Below are 16,573 nucleotides of genomic sequence, written 5' to 3' on the forward strand. Positions count from 1 at the left end.
TGGGGCTTCGGGGATGTTACATATTTACATATACAGAATTTTCACAAAGCAGCTCCCCCTTCCCTCTATCCCAGCAGGAAGTACCAGCATATTCTCACTCAGTCACTCATGTAGGAAATAATCACAACCTGCACAATAAAGAAATGGAATGGCCACACCTTTTGACTTTAAAATAACCCATGTTATTGAGACCACACACAAATAAGTCAGACCTTATCTGCTTTAGTTCACATCATTCATTTGTCCATGTTACTAGAACAATCTTTAAAATTATATTCTTTTTGTACAGAAGGAAAAAAAAAAAAGCTTACATCAGTTCAGTAAATATATACATATATTGTCCAGAATAAGTACATTATACAGTATAAACAGACATTCCTCATTTCCTTGAACAAAAAGCTGACACATCTTATACTGTGTGCAGTATGGCTGAAAATCGGTGCACATGCTTGTGCTTCACACGTATGTACAGAAGGTTAGAAAAGTAGAACATACACGTTGTATGTATCACTTTAACATATACAGGAAACTGAGCTAGATATATAAAAAAGTTTTGCTTGTTGCGCTTGAAAGCAGCAGCCGTTTCCTTCAAACCCAAACTATAAAACATGCAGTATGTACAGGAGCCGACCAGCTCGAGAAAGGCGTATATATTACACGTAGGGGCTCATTTACTAAAACTGGTGTGGGTCTTGCCATAAGCAACCAGATTCCAGTTGTCCATTGAAAGCAGTAATGTAGGACTTGTTACTATGGGCAACAACCATTATTAACGTCAACCAGTTTTAATAAATAAGGCCTGATATTTTAAAGGGAACCTGTCAAACCTGGAGGTCACAATATCCTAAACTGCCTATAAAATGAGTAAGAATCGTTGTCACATGTGCTCCTCCTCCCTGACTCCCTGACTCACATGAAGTAAGATTACAGGTCCTTATTAATCAAATATGGCAACCAATCAGTTTTATTTTCTATAACTGTTGCGAATGAAAGCTATTGGTTTGCGATGGTGAACAAAGATCAGCTGTGATTGGTTGCTATATTATGATTGTTTTGATAATTAAATCCACTGTCTGTCACCTATGCTCCTCCCCCTGTGAGTCTGTCAGCCAATTAGTAAAGCTGATACAAGTCATGTGACTGTCTGGTCTGCCTCCCTGACTCCTAGATAACAGGACTCTTCAGAGGAGGCTTAAAGGAGACATGAAATGGGTGCAAATGTGTCCCTTTTCTTTACCTTTTGATTGACCATCCTGGTGACAGGTGCCCTTTAAAACTGATCTGTCACTAAAGGGAGTTTTCACACGGCCATATTTCTGAGGTAATTCTTGCTGAAAACTGACTAGTCAGCGGCGTTCAACTTGTGACTCCCCAGCCATCTTACCACTGTAACTCCCAGCATGCTTTTATAGTCTGAAAGTGAGCGGTCCAACTGCTGGATGGTCACATGACCGGAAGTAGGCAAGAATATACAATTCAAAAACACGGCCATTTGAACACATCCTTATACACAGTGAAGGCAGCCATTTTGAAACATGAGAAACTGCTTATTTGATACCTCTGAAAAAATTTGTGTCAAGTCCAGTGCCAGATTGTAGTCCCTTGGACCCAACAGATTATTCTGGGTACCCACCCTTCATCACCCTACCTTGGTCCAAATTAGGTTGTCTTCTTCTGTATCTATAAGGTCCAGTGTTAGGTTTGAGTCTAAGCATTAGTGTAAATAATATAGGTGGTTTGGGGGTTTAGGGCCAATGACAACCCAAACCATCTACCAAATATTATACTAAGAAGAACCTTCACCCATGAAATCCTCAAACATCTGTTCCTGCTCTCAATACACATATACACAAGAGCCGTTTCAGGATCTTTGAAGGTCCTCTAAGTTCCTGAAACCATAGATTGAAAGTAGGTAGAAGGGACACATCCACCATTACCCAAGAAGCTGATTCTAGTACCAGATGTAGGAAGTGATTCCAGACTTGTAGGGGCTATAATATTCGTAAAACCCAGGGCGCCCATGGCAATCCTAATCCACCCCTGAGCCTAAGGATTCTCTAAGGCTCTGATGGGTCAATCTGACAGTCCTCGGGTCTCATAGATATCAGTACAGCAGGATTTCGGAATTTAGAGTTGGCATGGTGTCACAAAATGGCCACCCCCAGGGTGTATAAGTGCAAACTCCACTATAATTCCGTGACAAAAATTCTCACTGAAGCAGGTTTAAAATGTAAACATTTTTTAAGTTTTTTTTTTTTTTTTTTTACTTTTTCTGGATTTCAGAAGCGCATTGGAGATTTTTTTCTTTTTACATTATTAACTGCATAGAGACGCTGAATTACATGAGAGTTTCATTTACACTTCTCTCATGTTTAATGAAACCAAGCAGCCATTGTGTCCGGTGCCTCGGCACGTCACAAAATAGATCAATAATAAAGCGATATATATACGGTAATCCTGAAATAAATGGAGTCGGAAAAAAAACCAAACTGCAGCTTTAAATAAATCAAGAAATGGGGTTATCCCCTATGTGCTGCATCAGACGCATGCAGCTTCTTTCTCAATAAATCAGATATAGGATATTTTTCTTTACAGCTTTGTATCCCCAAATTTAGTCGGATTTTATAAAAAAAAAAAAATAGGAAAAAATTAAAGGGGAAGTCCACCTAAATTCCCATGAGCCTCTTGACCATTTAGGTGAAGCTCAGAGATTTAGGTGTAATTTTCCTAAGACTAATAAAATGATTGGCTCTATTTCCCAAAGCAGTGTAAGAAATGAAAGTTAAGCTCGGATTGGTTGCTTTGGAAAACTAGGCCAAAAAACCTGTTTGATAAATAACATCCATTGCTCTTAATAAGAGTTTTGCCCCTGAGGGGGGGGGGGGAGAGGATCAGAACCACATAGTTTGGTTTCTTGATAAACTTTGCCGGTTTGGGTTCTCCTAACGAACTGAACGTCTGGGATCGGCTCAACCCCCCGCTCCTGCCAAATACACACACAATTGGCAGTGACACCGATCACGAGTCACTTATGACAAACCTAGCAACCAATCACAGCACAACTTAATTTCCTCTTTAAAGAGAACCTTTCCCTAAGTCACACATGTGGCGATGAACATACCATGATGTAAGAACTGCTACACAGATTCAGGGGCACGTTAAATTTTCTTTCTGGGCCCCACAGTTGCTGAAATATTAGTCCAGGTATCTGACCATTAAAATACTCTCTGAGAGGAGGAACTGCGGCAGAGGAGGGATCGAGTGCTATGATAATCTTCTCTGATACCTCCCAATCAGCAGCAGACAGTGTCAGAGAAGCTGCTGTGTACGTTCACAGTGTGATTTCTCTTTGCTCATCTAGAGGCTACGTTGGACGATGCGACGAGAGAAGATTCTCATAACACACACCCCCCTCCTCCGTTCCAGCAACTCCTCTCTGACAGTGGTGTGGGATACAATGGTCAGATACAGGGACTGTTATCTCGGGAACCATAGGAGCTGGAAAGAAAACTAAAAAAGAGCCTCTGAATCTGTGTAGTAGTCCCCACAATATGGTATGTTCATGAAGTGTGAGGTGGTGAAGGGTCTTCTTTAACAAAATTCTGCCTTAGTCACATTTAGACATGCCCCCCCCCTCCACCTACAACATACCACCAACTTTAGTGCTGGTGTCTACTTACGTGGCAAAGGAGTGTTCCCCCTATAATTATGGTCCAGATCAGTCTCAAAGGCTCTGAGGGTTTCCATAATTTATTTTAACATACCGGTACTCTTTTATACTTCTGTACGCGTCGAATTGATTATACCATTCTATTAATGGTTGTGGAATTTTTTTTTACTTTCCAGACAATTTTTGTGTCGACAAATCACATGTAATTTAATTAAGGAGAAGAAAAAAAAAAACCTTGCTGCATCAAACGTGGAGCGGATAATTTTTTTTAATGTAAATCATATATATCTACATATATTTTAAATATTGATGGAAATAGGCAAAAGCTTCCAGCACTTAAATTTTCACATGCAAAAGATGGATTTCTTTTTTCCCCCTTTTTGGATTATTTAGGGAAAATATTCATTTCGTTGCATGTTGAAGTATAATATAAATGTGACAAGTCTTGATTTTTGTTATAATATGATTCATGCATGTTGCTTTTTTTTTTTTTAGATTTTTTTTCTTGCTATGACAATGTAATATATAGACTTGTAATACGTTGTCATTGTTTGTGTATAATTTATTCCTCTTGTCTACACAATTTTTTTTTTTTTTAATCTGCATCATATCCAACTTTTGTAGGTCACTCATGGCCACCATCAAAAATGTCTGGACTCCATTGGGTCAACTGATTACGGTCCTTCATCTCCTTTCTAATGTGTATATTTGGCACCCCCTTAACTAATACTGTTATACTCGTTCTTAAACAGAGGGACCCACTGATACAAAATTTCGGTGTATACCTATGTTAGGATTCAGGTTGAACCTCTTTGCATACTTTGTAGGGCCCAGTTAGCGTCAACCCATTGATCGTTGATGGCGGTCCTAAAGTTTCTTACAAGATTTAAAGTTGAATTAGAGTGAATACAAATTATCGGTCGTCGGTATCTCATACTTTTTGGAACCTCGTATTTAAATTCGTCTACAATGACCATTTTAGGCTATCTTTTTGGCTATCTTTTAAGTCATCCTTTTGTATTAGTATTTTTTGCTGCAAAGCTCATATACCATACTATGATACAAGAAAAATAAAGAAATGAAAAAAAAAAAAAGGATGGACAGTAGGGGGGACAAGAAGGAAGCCCCCCCCCCCCCACACTGTTTGAGGTTTATCTGTACAAGGATTATAGAAAGACCATTATACCATTTCCATCACCAAGGAGACTATCCTGGTCAGGTCATCAAAGACGATGCCTTCGAGAATTGTTGGTTGAAAAATTATTAAAAAAAAAAAAATTGGTAATCCTAGTGCATATCTGAGTTCACTTTATCCTGAAATATATACAGATTGTTTGTCGCTGCGATGGCAATGATGTTTTCAGTGGGATGCCAAGCTGTGTGTAAGATTTTCTTGGTAAAGTCCAGACTATCCACGCTTATGTCATCTTTTCTTCTCTTGCCACCGACGCACACTCTGCGGGGTTTAAGGACTGCGCGGGGTTTACTGCTCTCTCTTGAAGCTTCCAAGGTGACATCCCGTTTCGTGTTACGGTCAAACATTCGGAAAAAGTTATTGTATGCCCCAGTCATGATAACACTAGAGGAAAACCAAAGTAAGATATGATCTTTCTATTGATGAGGGAAAAAAAACATCAACATACGTAAATACATAAAAAGAGTTTGCTTTCAGTATTCTAAATAAAAAAAGCTCTCGCTACAGCATGGTAGCATGTTTCTTGTTATAGTTCTCATTGAATGTTCGCCTTATATCGCTCTCTATGTTTCAATAAAGTTACAATTGATAAAAAAAAAAAAAGCTCTCGCTCCCTCTCCCACAGCAGGATGTCCCAGAACATCTGAATCAAATCAACTTTATGGCAAAACTTAGTCATACGTTAGCACAAATAGAGAATTTTTTTTTACTATCGAAAGAGGTAACAAAATGTTGAATGACCTTCACAATATTGTGCCTCTGATAAATTTGGTGTTTGTATTTTCTTTAATCTGTTCACCTGTCAAGTTTTGACTAGCAAGAAGTTACCCACTATTCCCCCAGTAAATGTGAACTATTCCCGTGGGTTTGAGATCTTGTTCCTCACAAATCCAGTAGGTATTTTTAGAACATAAAAAAGTTGATCCATTGGGCAGGACTTATGTATTCTCTGCTGTGTTTGAAAATGTATTTACCTGTCAGAGCCGTTCCAGGCGCACTCAAACTTGTCAAATATGCAGTCATTTTCATACAGGGAACATAACTTGCTTCTAAGGTAATCATGGACCTACAGAATGAGAAAATATTTCACCGAAAATTCGACAAAACCTACTACCACCACATTTCGTTATTTACAGATGGGATTTCTTTCTTTTTTTCTTTTTTTCCTCTTCCAAGGTATTTATTTTCTTCATTTGATTTCTATTTGTTTGACAGGTGAGAACCGTAGTACATCAACCGTGTAAACGATGATCGGGACAGCGTTGTCAAGATAGATGCCAACTTTGTTATCTGAGCTCTCCCATTGGGAAAAGTGAAAGTACAGTATTATGCTGAATTCACACTGCCGTGTGCCTGCCGTACCCTAGCACGGCAGGCACATGTCAGAGCCGGGGAGAGGAGAAGGGGTGAGCACTGCTCGGCCCCACTCCTCTCCATAGAGTAACAAGGGGCATGGCACTATGTTCCGAGAAAAGATAAGACATGTCCTATCTTTTCACGGCTACGGTACGGTGCCGCAAGCCCATTGCCGGCCTATGGGGGACATATATCCGGCGTATATATGTCGCTGTATATATGTCCCCCAACGGCCATGTGAATGAGGCCTTAAACTGGTAACTTGACTTGATTGTTTTAAGTACCCCCCCCCCTCCATGCTTGAATGTTGCCTTCTTTATTGTGATTTGTTGATAAGAAGTGTAAATACTTATCACATTGATCCAAAAAAAAGTTTACATAATTGAATGAACCATACCAAATCTATTTCTTATATTAATTTATATGGTTTAGTTAAAGGGGTTTCCCAAGATTTTAGTAAAACCCTGTAGGGCTTTTGATCCCAGTTGGATTAGCCTTCGGGCTGGGCTGATGGTAACTTGAGTTTTTGGGACAATGGAACATCACTTTCTCGTACACCTTAAATCTGGTGGTTTTCTGAAGACCCAAAGAATGTTGCGATGCTGGAGCCTAAAGCTGCCCCCCAGAATTAGTTCAAGTGCCAAAAATTTTAAGAGGGTATGCCACATTGTGGGGCACAGTTTAGACCAGCTAAAAGCAGGTCTAAATGTAGAACTGAACGGTCTTAAACTGCAACAGATTAATCATCGAAATGATAAACTTGGCGCAGAACTATACTAGAGTTGTTGAGCTCTGCACCACATTCATGAATTCCCCCATTCGATCTACTCTCCCCTTGATACATTAAAGTCTTGAACAGGAAACCTTTATAAATGAACCTTAGAATGACCTAATTTGGTTCTTCTGGTGTTTCTTTTTGGACCAGATTAACCCTTGAGGTTGTTGTAGTAACTTACCTGGTACGTTTCGATGGGCTTGGTTTCCATGTTTAGATCCCAAACTTTGACGGTGAGGTAATCACGTGTGAGCATGTAACGACCGCTGTGACTGAACTTGACATCAGAAACTGATGAGATGATTTCCGAAAAGAAGGACCTGTTACTTGGGTCCTCCGGTTCTTCATAAACTGTAAGGAAACATTAGTTATTAGAAGATGATTTTATCAGTCCCTATCTAATAAAAATGAAAACCTCTAACCTCTACCTGCCATAGCCTCTTTTCACTATTCACAATTGAGACACACATTTAGGGCTCAGTTTGGCTCTACCACCCTGACAGTGGAATTCTCTAAACCTGAGTCCCTGCTGGGCACCCCGGACCTCCCTAAGCCACTCACCCAGGTCTATGTAGACAAGAGGACAAGGTTCTCCTGCGCTGGAAAGAAGACATTGCTGATCTCTCTGATGATGACTGGAGGGAAGCCGCGCTCTCCTTTTTTTGACTCGGTGGTGAGAACCAGGAATCTCCTGATACAGTCTAAATTTCTACACCCCCTCTATTATACTCCTGTGAAACTCCACGGCATGGGTGTGATGCCATGTGACTCCTGCTTTCCTTGTCAGGCTGCTACTGGCACCTTCCTACATTGTGTATGGGCTTACCCTTGGACTAGCGTCTTCTGGTCAGAGGTCCTGAACTTCTTAATACACACTTTGGCTTCCCATGCATTATGTCCCCGCAGGTCTACCGTGTCGGTATACTAAATGAGATAGCCCATTGTCATTATAACAAGATTTTTGACCGGTTTGCCTTATACTATGCCCGAAAGGTAGTGATTATGTCCTGGAAGCACCAGGAGCCCCCTCCTGTGAGACGATGGATCCTGTTTATTAATAACATTATTCCTTAATACCGTTCAGTGTATATTAACAGGAAGTGTCCCTATAAGTTCATGCTCATCTGGTCACGATGGAACCTGAACTCTTATATGGCCATATAAATGCCTGTCAATTTATATCTCCCCCTATTTCTTAGGGTATGCTGAGGAGGGTCTGTTTGTTGTTTGTCTATGTTGTCTTGCATTAGTGTAGACATGTGGGTTCTTCTGGTTGCGTATATATGTGTGTAGTTGTGTCTATAGTATACTTATCCTCTTTGACGAATAGCATGCAACTTAACATATCCCCTGCTTCACATGTGTTATTGATGCTGGCAATTGTCCATATGTTTGCTTACTGCCTTTGTTACAACATGGTACTGTAGTCTGTTATTTTATGTCCAGTTCTTCTATATTGTTCTTGTTAATCTTTTACTGGAAAAGTGCAAAAAAAAAATATTTCAAAGGTAGATGTGGAAATATCACTAGGAAGCTCTTAAGCTCTTTTTGGAGCTGGATTTCTCTGCCATTGATTTTGGTTTACCTTTACCAGCTAGTTTATACTATATGACAAGGATTTGATTTCCCAGACTCCTGATTTCTCTCCTGACCACCCCTTGCCTCCTGGTTATGTACTGCATTGCCATCCGGTTGTGAAATGAGTATCTCAGACCTCTCTGGCTTGTGATTTTGCTCTAATGCACCCTCTCAGTTTGAAGTATGGTTATGTCTCCTAATTAATCAGTATAAGGAATGCCATCTAGTTTGAGGTCGTTATGTAGTAAGCAAGGACAGCTGATGGTTAATATAAGGGCTAAACCTTTAACCCTCACCTGACCCTTCTTAATTATGGATGCCTTAACATGGACATATTACAAGTTCTGGAATGTGGCACTATGATGGTTGCTTTTTTGAGTTTTTGGAGACTTTTCTTCAAACTAGTACCTTATATGTCTGTTCTTCCCATTTCTTGTCCATGTTTAAATGGTGCTGTTTATAGATTGCTGTGGGTGGAATTCTCTCTCAAAGAGGATGTAACACATTAGAATATTTTATATGCATACATTACTGTTACTTTTACATTACTGTACTAGTATTCTTGGGTTAAATACTGCTGTGATAAAATAACCAAAGTCCTTTTCTTATCTAAATGTGGAGATGCTGAGTTTATAGCTTGGGGGTTTTGTATCACTTTATGTCAGGTCAATGGCAGATTTAGCTTTGATACATGTAACAGACAGACTCAGATTTTCATTAATATAGTTCAGAAAATGTGATATGTTATAAAATATTAGTTGGTATTATGTGGTTAAGGGAGGCCATGCCCATTCAGTAGTGGGGAGCCCACAGTTGAATCACAAATGAACGTATGATGAGCATTATGTGGACGCACATGACCGTATTGGGGACCGTGATATGGATGCACAAATTGCGGCTGTATCACATCCTCCATAGAGGTCTATGGGGGAACCATACAAGGTGGAGCTTGTGTCCACCGTGCAAAATATGGGACTGATCCTGCATTTTGTTGGACTACGACGGCATCCTGGCATCCTATGGAGAGGAGTGAGGAGGGTTCACGCCTCCTCCCCATAACCGCGGAGAGCACATGACTGTTTGCATGAGGCCTTAGGCCGGATGCCCATGACCAAGTTCAGTCTGATAAACTTGCCTAAAATATTGTCTACTATTTTAGTTGTATGCATGTGACAGAAATATTATTTTGTGTTGTGAAGGGGCAATATTAGTGCAAATGCTGGAGAACACCACCGGTTAGATGCATAAATGGTATCATACAGTAAGTTACGCTGTTTTCCTGGGGCTGTGACTACACACCTAGCAGCAGACCCATACTGTTCCAATAATGAATTTGCTCAGACTGTACGGTATGAATGCTTATGCTAAATTATACACTTCCCTTTGTAAAACTTGTCATGCTTAATTCTAGACTGCCAGAAGGCTGAATACAGCGTCTTACCCCACATCTGTCTAATTGATAATTACTATACTACTACAAGCATGAATTCACTGCTCCAAAAACTACTCAGAAGACTTCCGGAATTTCACCCTGAATAATGGTAGAGTTTCTATTTGTCTCAAGCTGAAAATCACGACAACCTGGAGACATGGGGGCTCATTTACTAAGGGTCGCGCAGCACTTTTTTGGGGATTTACGCGGCTGTGACAGGTATTTAACAGGTGCTGCAATTTTTTCGCACAAGATCGAATTTTGGTGCAGCTGCGCTGCTTTCATACAACACAAATCGACCGATTCGGACTGAGCGTGGGAATTAGCTCTCAAATTGTGTCGCAAGAATGCACTTACATGCACCAGGAAGAAGAAGGTGAACTCCGGCGGACCTGAGCGGGAAAGCGACACAAGCAGGATATCGGGCGCACAATCTTAGTAAATGTGCGCCATTGTATTTACTACAATGATCCTTTTTAGACCAATTTCTGTGACACATTTCCAAATAATTGTTTATTATAGGTAAAAAAACGTTTTACATTTGTGCCATCCCTCCTTACCCTTAGGCACAAACAATTAGAATAGTGTAGAATAGGAGTCAGGTCCTGAGGGATGCATCAATATCCTTCATCTGTTCATAAGTAACTCACCACTGAATGTTCAGGAGCAAAAATGTTTTTCAATTTTTCAAATGGGTGGAGTCAGGTTGCCTGTCAGGTGCTCAAGACAGGGCCAGCAATGGGCATATCTGGGCAAGTGCCGGGTCCAGAGCTGCTGGGGGGGCCCACATAAGGCTGTATAAGGTATCCATAGGAGGTAAGGGGGGCTTTTTTTTTAAATAACCATGAGGGGGCTGTATATAAAATAATTATGAGGGGGCTCTATATAAAATAATCATGAGGGGGCTGTTTGGGATGATTAATTAGGAAATATATTAGGGAACAGGAGACTGTTTTAGCTTCTGAAATTTTTATTCTGCCACATGAGTTCATTTCAGGCTCTGGAACCAGGGGCCTACTGAAACCTGGAACTAACTTTGGCTCAAGAACACCCATCTGACAGTAGAGGGCCTAATTAGCATATTGGATTCTCATAATACCAAGAAATTATGCTAATACAGCTCAGATGGGTGGTCCTGTGCTGGAGCGGTCAGTCTGGCTCCACCCACCTGACAATACAGTGCTCAAATTAATGACAATGACTGCTCTAGAACACCAGGAACTAGAGAGAAAATTTCAAGTATGACTGGAACAGGGGTCCAGTACCTTTCTAAAAGCTGTGAAGAGTTGTTGTGATCGTGGAAAGTGATCCTTTCATCACTAGGGGAGAGCGGTCCCGAATCACGATGTTCAGACTGAAGTTTGGCATTCGGAGAAACCCCACCACCACTGTGTTAACCCTATAATTGCCACTTGGTGTAGAGGTGGCATAAGGGGGGAAATATGTACAGTTCCTGGCCGTCCGCTAGGAAATGTGTACATTTCATAGCTTTTTATGCCAGTATTCTACGCACAGGCTCGGATGGATCCACCCAATGTTCCTTATGCTCTACTGTTCCAAAGGTCCATGGAGAAAGCTATGGATCCATGCAAGATCTAGTTCCCTTAGTGGCAAGATCTAGTTCCCTTAGTGGCAGTCCATCAGTGACGGGTGATGCTTTTTAAAAAAAAAAAAAATGACTGCCTATCTCTAAGGTCAGGTCTTCTATTCTGAGCCAGGGCCAACCCACCTATCTTCCCCACCAATAGTAAAATAATATTTTAACTCTACCCCCAACAATCCAGCCAGAGCCCATAGGTTCCCCTCTTCTCTCCATCCACAAAATCCTAAAATAATAATTCCAGCACTGTAATAAGTACAGTCATAGCAATTATCCACAGACCTAAAATGTAACAAACAAGTTGTTTGTGCCTCGTCTTCGTCAATTCTGACGAGTCCAGAACTGCAGAGGTTCATTGCTGGATCTGTGCCTGGAAATGGCTGCATCATAACCTAATTGCATGCGCTTGATGGTAATGAAACAATTATTGGCATGCTACAATTACTCGTAAAGGTCAGCATTAATTAGCTTGGATGTTTTTAATGATGTTTTGCTACTAAAGTGGGTTTATATCATTCCAATTAACACATGCACCAAGCCCTACACCATTCTAAAATACCATCTATAGAAGTTATTTTTGTCTATAATTTGGCCAATATGTTCTTGTGACAAAAAAAAACTTACTCACAAAATGATGAAACCCCAAAAATCAGCTGTAACTTAAGGAGGAGAGTGTTTCCATTTCCCTACAGTGCCCCCAGAGGGCAAATGAAGTATTGTCAGTTTCCTATATTTGTTCATGTGATTCCCAGACATGTCAGGTCCTCCACAGTGAATGACGCTCTCTGTAACGGTCAATATTTAACCAAAATAGGAGAAACCTAAGTTTGAATTCCCTAATGGAATATTTGAGTACAATTTTGTAAGCCAACAACCCCTTTAGGTATATAATATCATCATTCATTATTCCCCTTCTTACTATTACCACCATGCTGTCTGTATTAGAGCTTAGGGCCAGCAATGAAAATATAGAAACAATTATTTCCATTGGTGAACCCCATTAAGGAAAATATCACCCCGATGTCTGAATCAACACTTTTTTCACCATTTTGCAACATTAAAGGACATCTACCACTAGAGTGAAGGCATGGATGCAAATTAGCCTGAGAAGCTACATCCTCCATAGGTGTTAATGCAATAAAAAATAATCCATAGGTCGTACCGTCCCAAAAAAATAATGTTATTAGTGACAGGATATGGTGAAATGAAGACAATGGGGCAGATTTACTTACCCGGTCCATTCGCGATCCAGCAGCGCGTTCTCTGTGGTGGATTCGGGTCCGGCCGGGATTCACTAAGGTAGTTCCTCCGCCGTCCACCAGGTGGCGCTGCTGCGCTGAAGTTCCCCGCGGCCCGCAGGAATGCACTGAAGTTCACCGGCCTATTCCTGGTGAAGGTAAGTGCAAGTCCTGCGACATTTTTATATATTTTTTTAATGCGGTGGTTTTTCCGAATCCGTTGGGTTTTCGTTCGCCCCCCCCCCGATTTCCGACGCATGCATACCAGCGCAGATGCGCCACAATCCGATCGCGTGCGCCAAAATCCTGGGGGAATTCAGGGAAAATCGGCGCAAAACGGAAATATTCGTGTAACATGTCGGGAAAACGCGAATCGGGCCCTTAGTAAATGACTCCCAATGGGGCTCCTTTACTAAGAGCTCCACGGACCGCAACGATTTCCATTTTGCACCACTGGGACAGGGATTTTAAAGGGGTTTTTGCGCACACGATCAGATTCTGGCGCAATCGGGGTGCGGGCCATCGGGCGATCCAACGGATTCAGACAAACCACGGAATTTAACTTCAAAATTGTGTCGCAAGCCAAGCACTTACATGCACCGGGAGGAAGATGCTGAACTCCGGCGGACCTGAGCGGAGAAGCGACAGATGCAGAAAATCGGGCACACAATCTTAGTGAATCGCGGTAAAGTGTATTGCAGACGGCAACTCCGAGGGACCAGGTAAGTAAATGTGCCCCAATGTTTTATTATTTTTTTTAAAATAAAATCTATATAAATTTAGTACCCCTGTGCCTCATATCGACCCAAAGAATAAAGTAGAGGTGTCTTACGGAGAGCCCAATGAAAGCCAGAAAATCAGAGCCCAAAAGAAAATGGTGCAAATAAATTTTTTCATCAATTTCACCGCATTTGGAATTTTTTTCAAGCTTCCCAGTTCACAGCATGGAATATTAATATTAATATTAAAGATTGACAATTTGTTACATAGAAAATAAGATGTCGTGCAGATCTGTACACCGAAAAGTAAAAAAAAAAGTTATGACAAAAGAAAACGTTAATAACATTCAAAGGCAAAGGCTTATAGATATTACAGGATACATAAAGTACAATAATGGCAGCTCTGCTCTTTCTAGAAGGACGAGATTGTAGCAGCGACTTACGTTTACAATGCTTGTCGCACAGCGCGGACGCCCTCATGTCGCACAGCCTCAGGGATCCTTTGCTGCTGCTGTACACAAATAGGTTGCAGTGATAGGGGTGAAATTCGGCTGCTGTGATCACCTCGGTCAGGTCTTCCATGTTTGCAGGTTTGATGTCTACGATGTCTGATATTACAGATGATTAAGGATAAGTAATGACACATTGGGGGCGGTATTCACGTTCTATGGGGGTAATTAAGGATTCCTCTTACAACTGACTGATGTAAAAAGCTGGAACAATCCTAATAGCGGTGTAATTGTCTCCTTTGTACAACGAATGGCAGTTCAATCAATTCCAGAAAATTACCAAAGTCATTTCCAGTTATGAGAATTAACCTACTTAATTCAGTACGGGAATAGAGGTACAACACATTGGCTAATGTGCAAAAAATATTGTGTGAAAGCGACCTGTTAGTAATGGACCTGCTATATTACAGTCCCCCTACCTGACCGGCTTGTGCTGGTGGTGCCGCATGCGCACAGTCCCCTTTATGTCTATGGAGACATCCTAGATTCTTTAGGCCTGACTCACATGAACCTATGTGGACCAGTATCAGGCCCATTGCCCAATAGGATAAAGGGATCTCTCAATCTGAACCTCTTATCGCACTTATGGCATGTAGAGTTCTTTACGGTGATCGGAGGTTCGGGATGGGTGATCCCTTTACGGAGCGATATAATATGGGCAGTTTGGGCGGCAGCCTAGAGGATTCTAGAGAACCCATGATCACCCAAACCATCCACCAAGTTTGACTCTACCTTGTAGACAGGGGCGTTATTAGGGGAGGCAGGACCCCATAGCAGGGTTCTGAATGTGCCCCCCCCCCCCTTCCCACTTAAAAAATATATATATATATAATTGTGCACATCCTCCATTCTTTCATGTGACAGGTCAGATGCTGGGGCCCCCTGACACTGCAGGCCCCATAGCAGCTCCTATGGCAGCTACCACTGTAGTTACGCCCGTGCCTTCAGAGATTATAAAGAGAGGGACCGTTAACCCTGAAATCCTCATAAATATGTGCTGGCTCTCAACACACATGCACAAATATTAAAAATATGGAACAATAATTGAAATCGAAGGCAAATTTCCCCTTATGGGAGACATATAGGTTTCGATCTTTTGCAGAGCCGCATCCAAAAAGTGCAGGCAAATTAACGGCAGATTTTCTGAAAAATTTCCTTGTGATTTGGACAATTTTCCAAAGTTTGCAATGCTACAAAAATATTTGTACCTACTTTGATAAATTTTGTGAAATGTAACCCACCATTTTATCATAGCCCCTGCCAAGGTCCATTGCGGATAAGATTGTATACACTATAGCGTAATTGTATGATACCCCTTTAACATTATACATTTTGGAACCCTCTGTACAGGAAGGATTTTGCTGTATGAGCCCTGTAACACTTCACATTGCTGATGGTTGCTTTGCATATAAATGAGACCCTTCGGATTCAGGCGCACAACGTAAAACCAATAAAAATAATTACCAACTACAAGGAGATTGTATTATCAGCCAGCTACAAATGGTGGGACTGCAGTAGTTACTCACGATTGCTTAAAACCGCAGGGAAAAGCCATTACAAGTCATCAGGTGGCGTCACGCTGGCTTTATATGCTCCAGCAATGCTCAAGTCAATTACACTGATACACAAAGGGGGGACGGGGAGTCCATGACAATTACAAGGTACGTGTCTGCTGTGTACCGGGAATTACCACTGAGGAAAAGAGGGGAAATGAGTCCTAATTCTCCATTTATCAATTGCCTGTGGTCTACATCTTTTACAGCAGCTACATTTTTGCCCATTTTGCTTGAAATGTCATATACATAGCATCCACTTGTCCATATTCTCAAATATAGGAATATTTGATTACTTTTTCCAAAAATGGCAGTCCCTTCTAGTTCAATGCCCGACTTTCAAGAAGCCTAGTGACGTGACTTGAGATAACAGCCAAACCATCAGTGGTGTAACTACAGAGGTTGCAGTTGTGACTGGTCCCATAAGGCGAGGAGAGCACAAAATATTGTACAACACTCTAATCTCATTTGAAACAATTTAAGCAGCATAACTCCTTCAACCATACTCTGCGCATTAAGATTTATGATGTAAGCTGCCAGAGATGTTTCCCTCAACCTTCCCCTTAGGAGATTATTAAAGAGAACCTTTTTGGTTGTCTTGGGGCCCTAAACCAAGTACTGTTCCCTATGGACCTGTTGTTTAGGGTCCCAAATCGACCTGTATGAAGGCTGTACAAAGAGAAAGAGTAAAAAAAAAAGCTTTCCTAGACATGAGTCCTATGAGACTTACATCTGAAGATCCATCTCCACCTCCTCTCACATGTGCAATGGAAAGCATGAGCCGTCTGAATGTAAGAGCTTTTGAAGAGCTTGGAGAGTGATGTTGGCGAGTGACGGCGGCCAGAACAGGTGGTGTGTTACTGAAGTGACCCCGGGGAGGAAGGAGTGTTTGGTAGTTTTAACACTGGTGCCTAGTAGGGCTCTGGTAACGCCCACTGAAGAAATACA

At 41.3% G+C, this 16,573-nt stretch overlaps 1 protein-coding gene across 3 annotated transcripts in view; it reads right to left on the reverse strand.

The window, feature by feature from the left end:
* Positions 1-312: 312 nt before the first annotated feature.
* PPP2R2C (protein phosphatase 2 regulatory subunit Bgamma) overlaps positions 313-16,573 on the reverse strand; it is a 91,339-nt gene continuing 75,078 nt past the window's right edge. For all 3 annotated transcript variants that reach the window (XM_072126115.1, XM_072126116.1, XM_072126114.1), the window contains 4 exons: positions 14,007-14,171; positions 7,178-7,347; positions 5,840-5,931; positions 313-5,249 (listed from right to left, as the gene is read on the reverse strand). In XM_072126115.1, coding sequence (XP_071982216.1) covers positions 4,958-5,249; positions 5,840-5,931; positions 7,178-7,347; positions 14,007-14,171 — 719 coding nt within the window. In that variant the 3' untranslated portion in view covers positions 313-4,957. The remainder of the gene's footprint in view (positions 5,250-5,839; positions 5,932-7,177; positions 7,348-14,006; positions 14,172-16,573) is intronic.

This window comes from Engystomops pustulosus, chromosome 1 (genome assembly GCF_040894005.1).
Source record: "Engystomops pustulosus chromosome 1, aEngPut4.maternal, whole genome shotgun sequence".
Taxonomy (NCBI): Eukaryota; Metazoa; Chordata; class Amphibia; order Anura; family Leptodactylidae; genus Engystomops; species Engystomops pustulosus.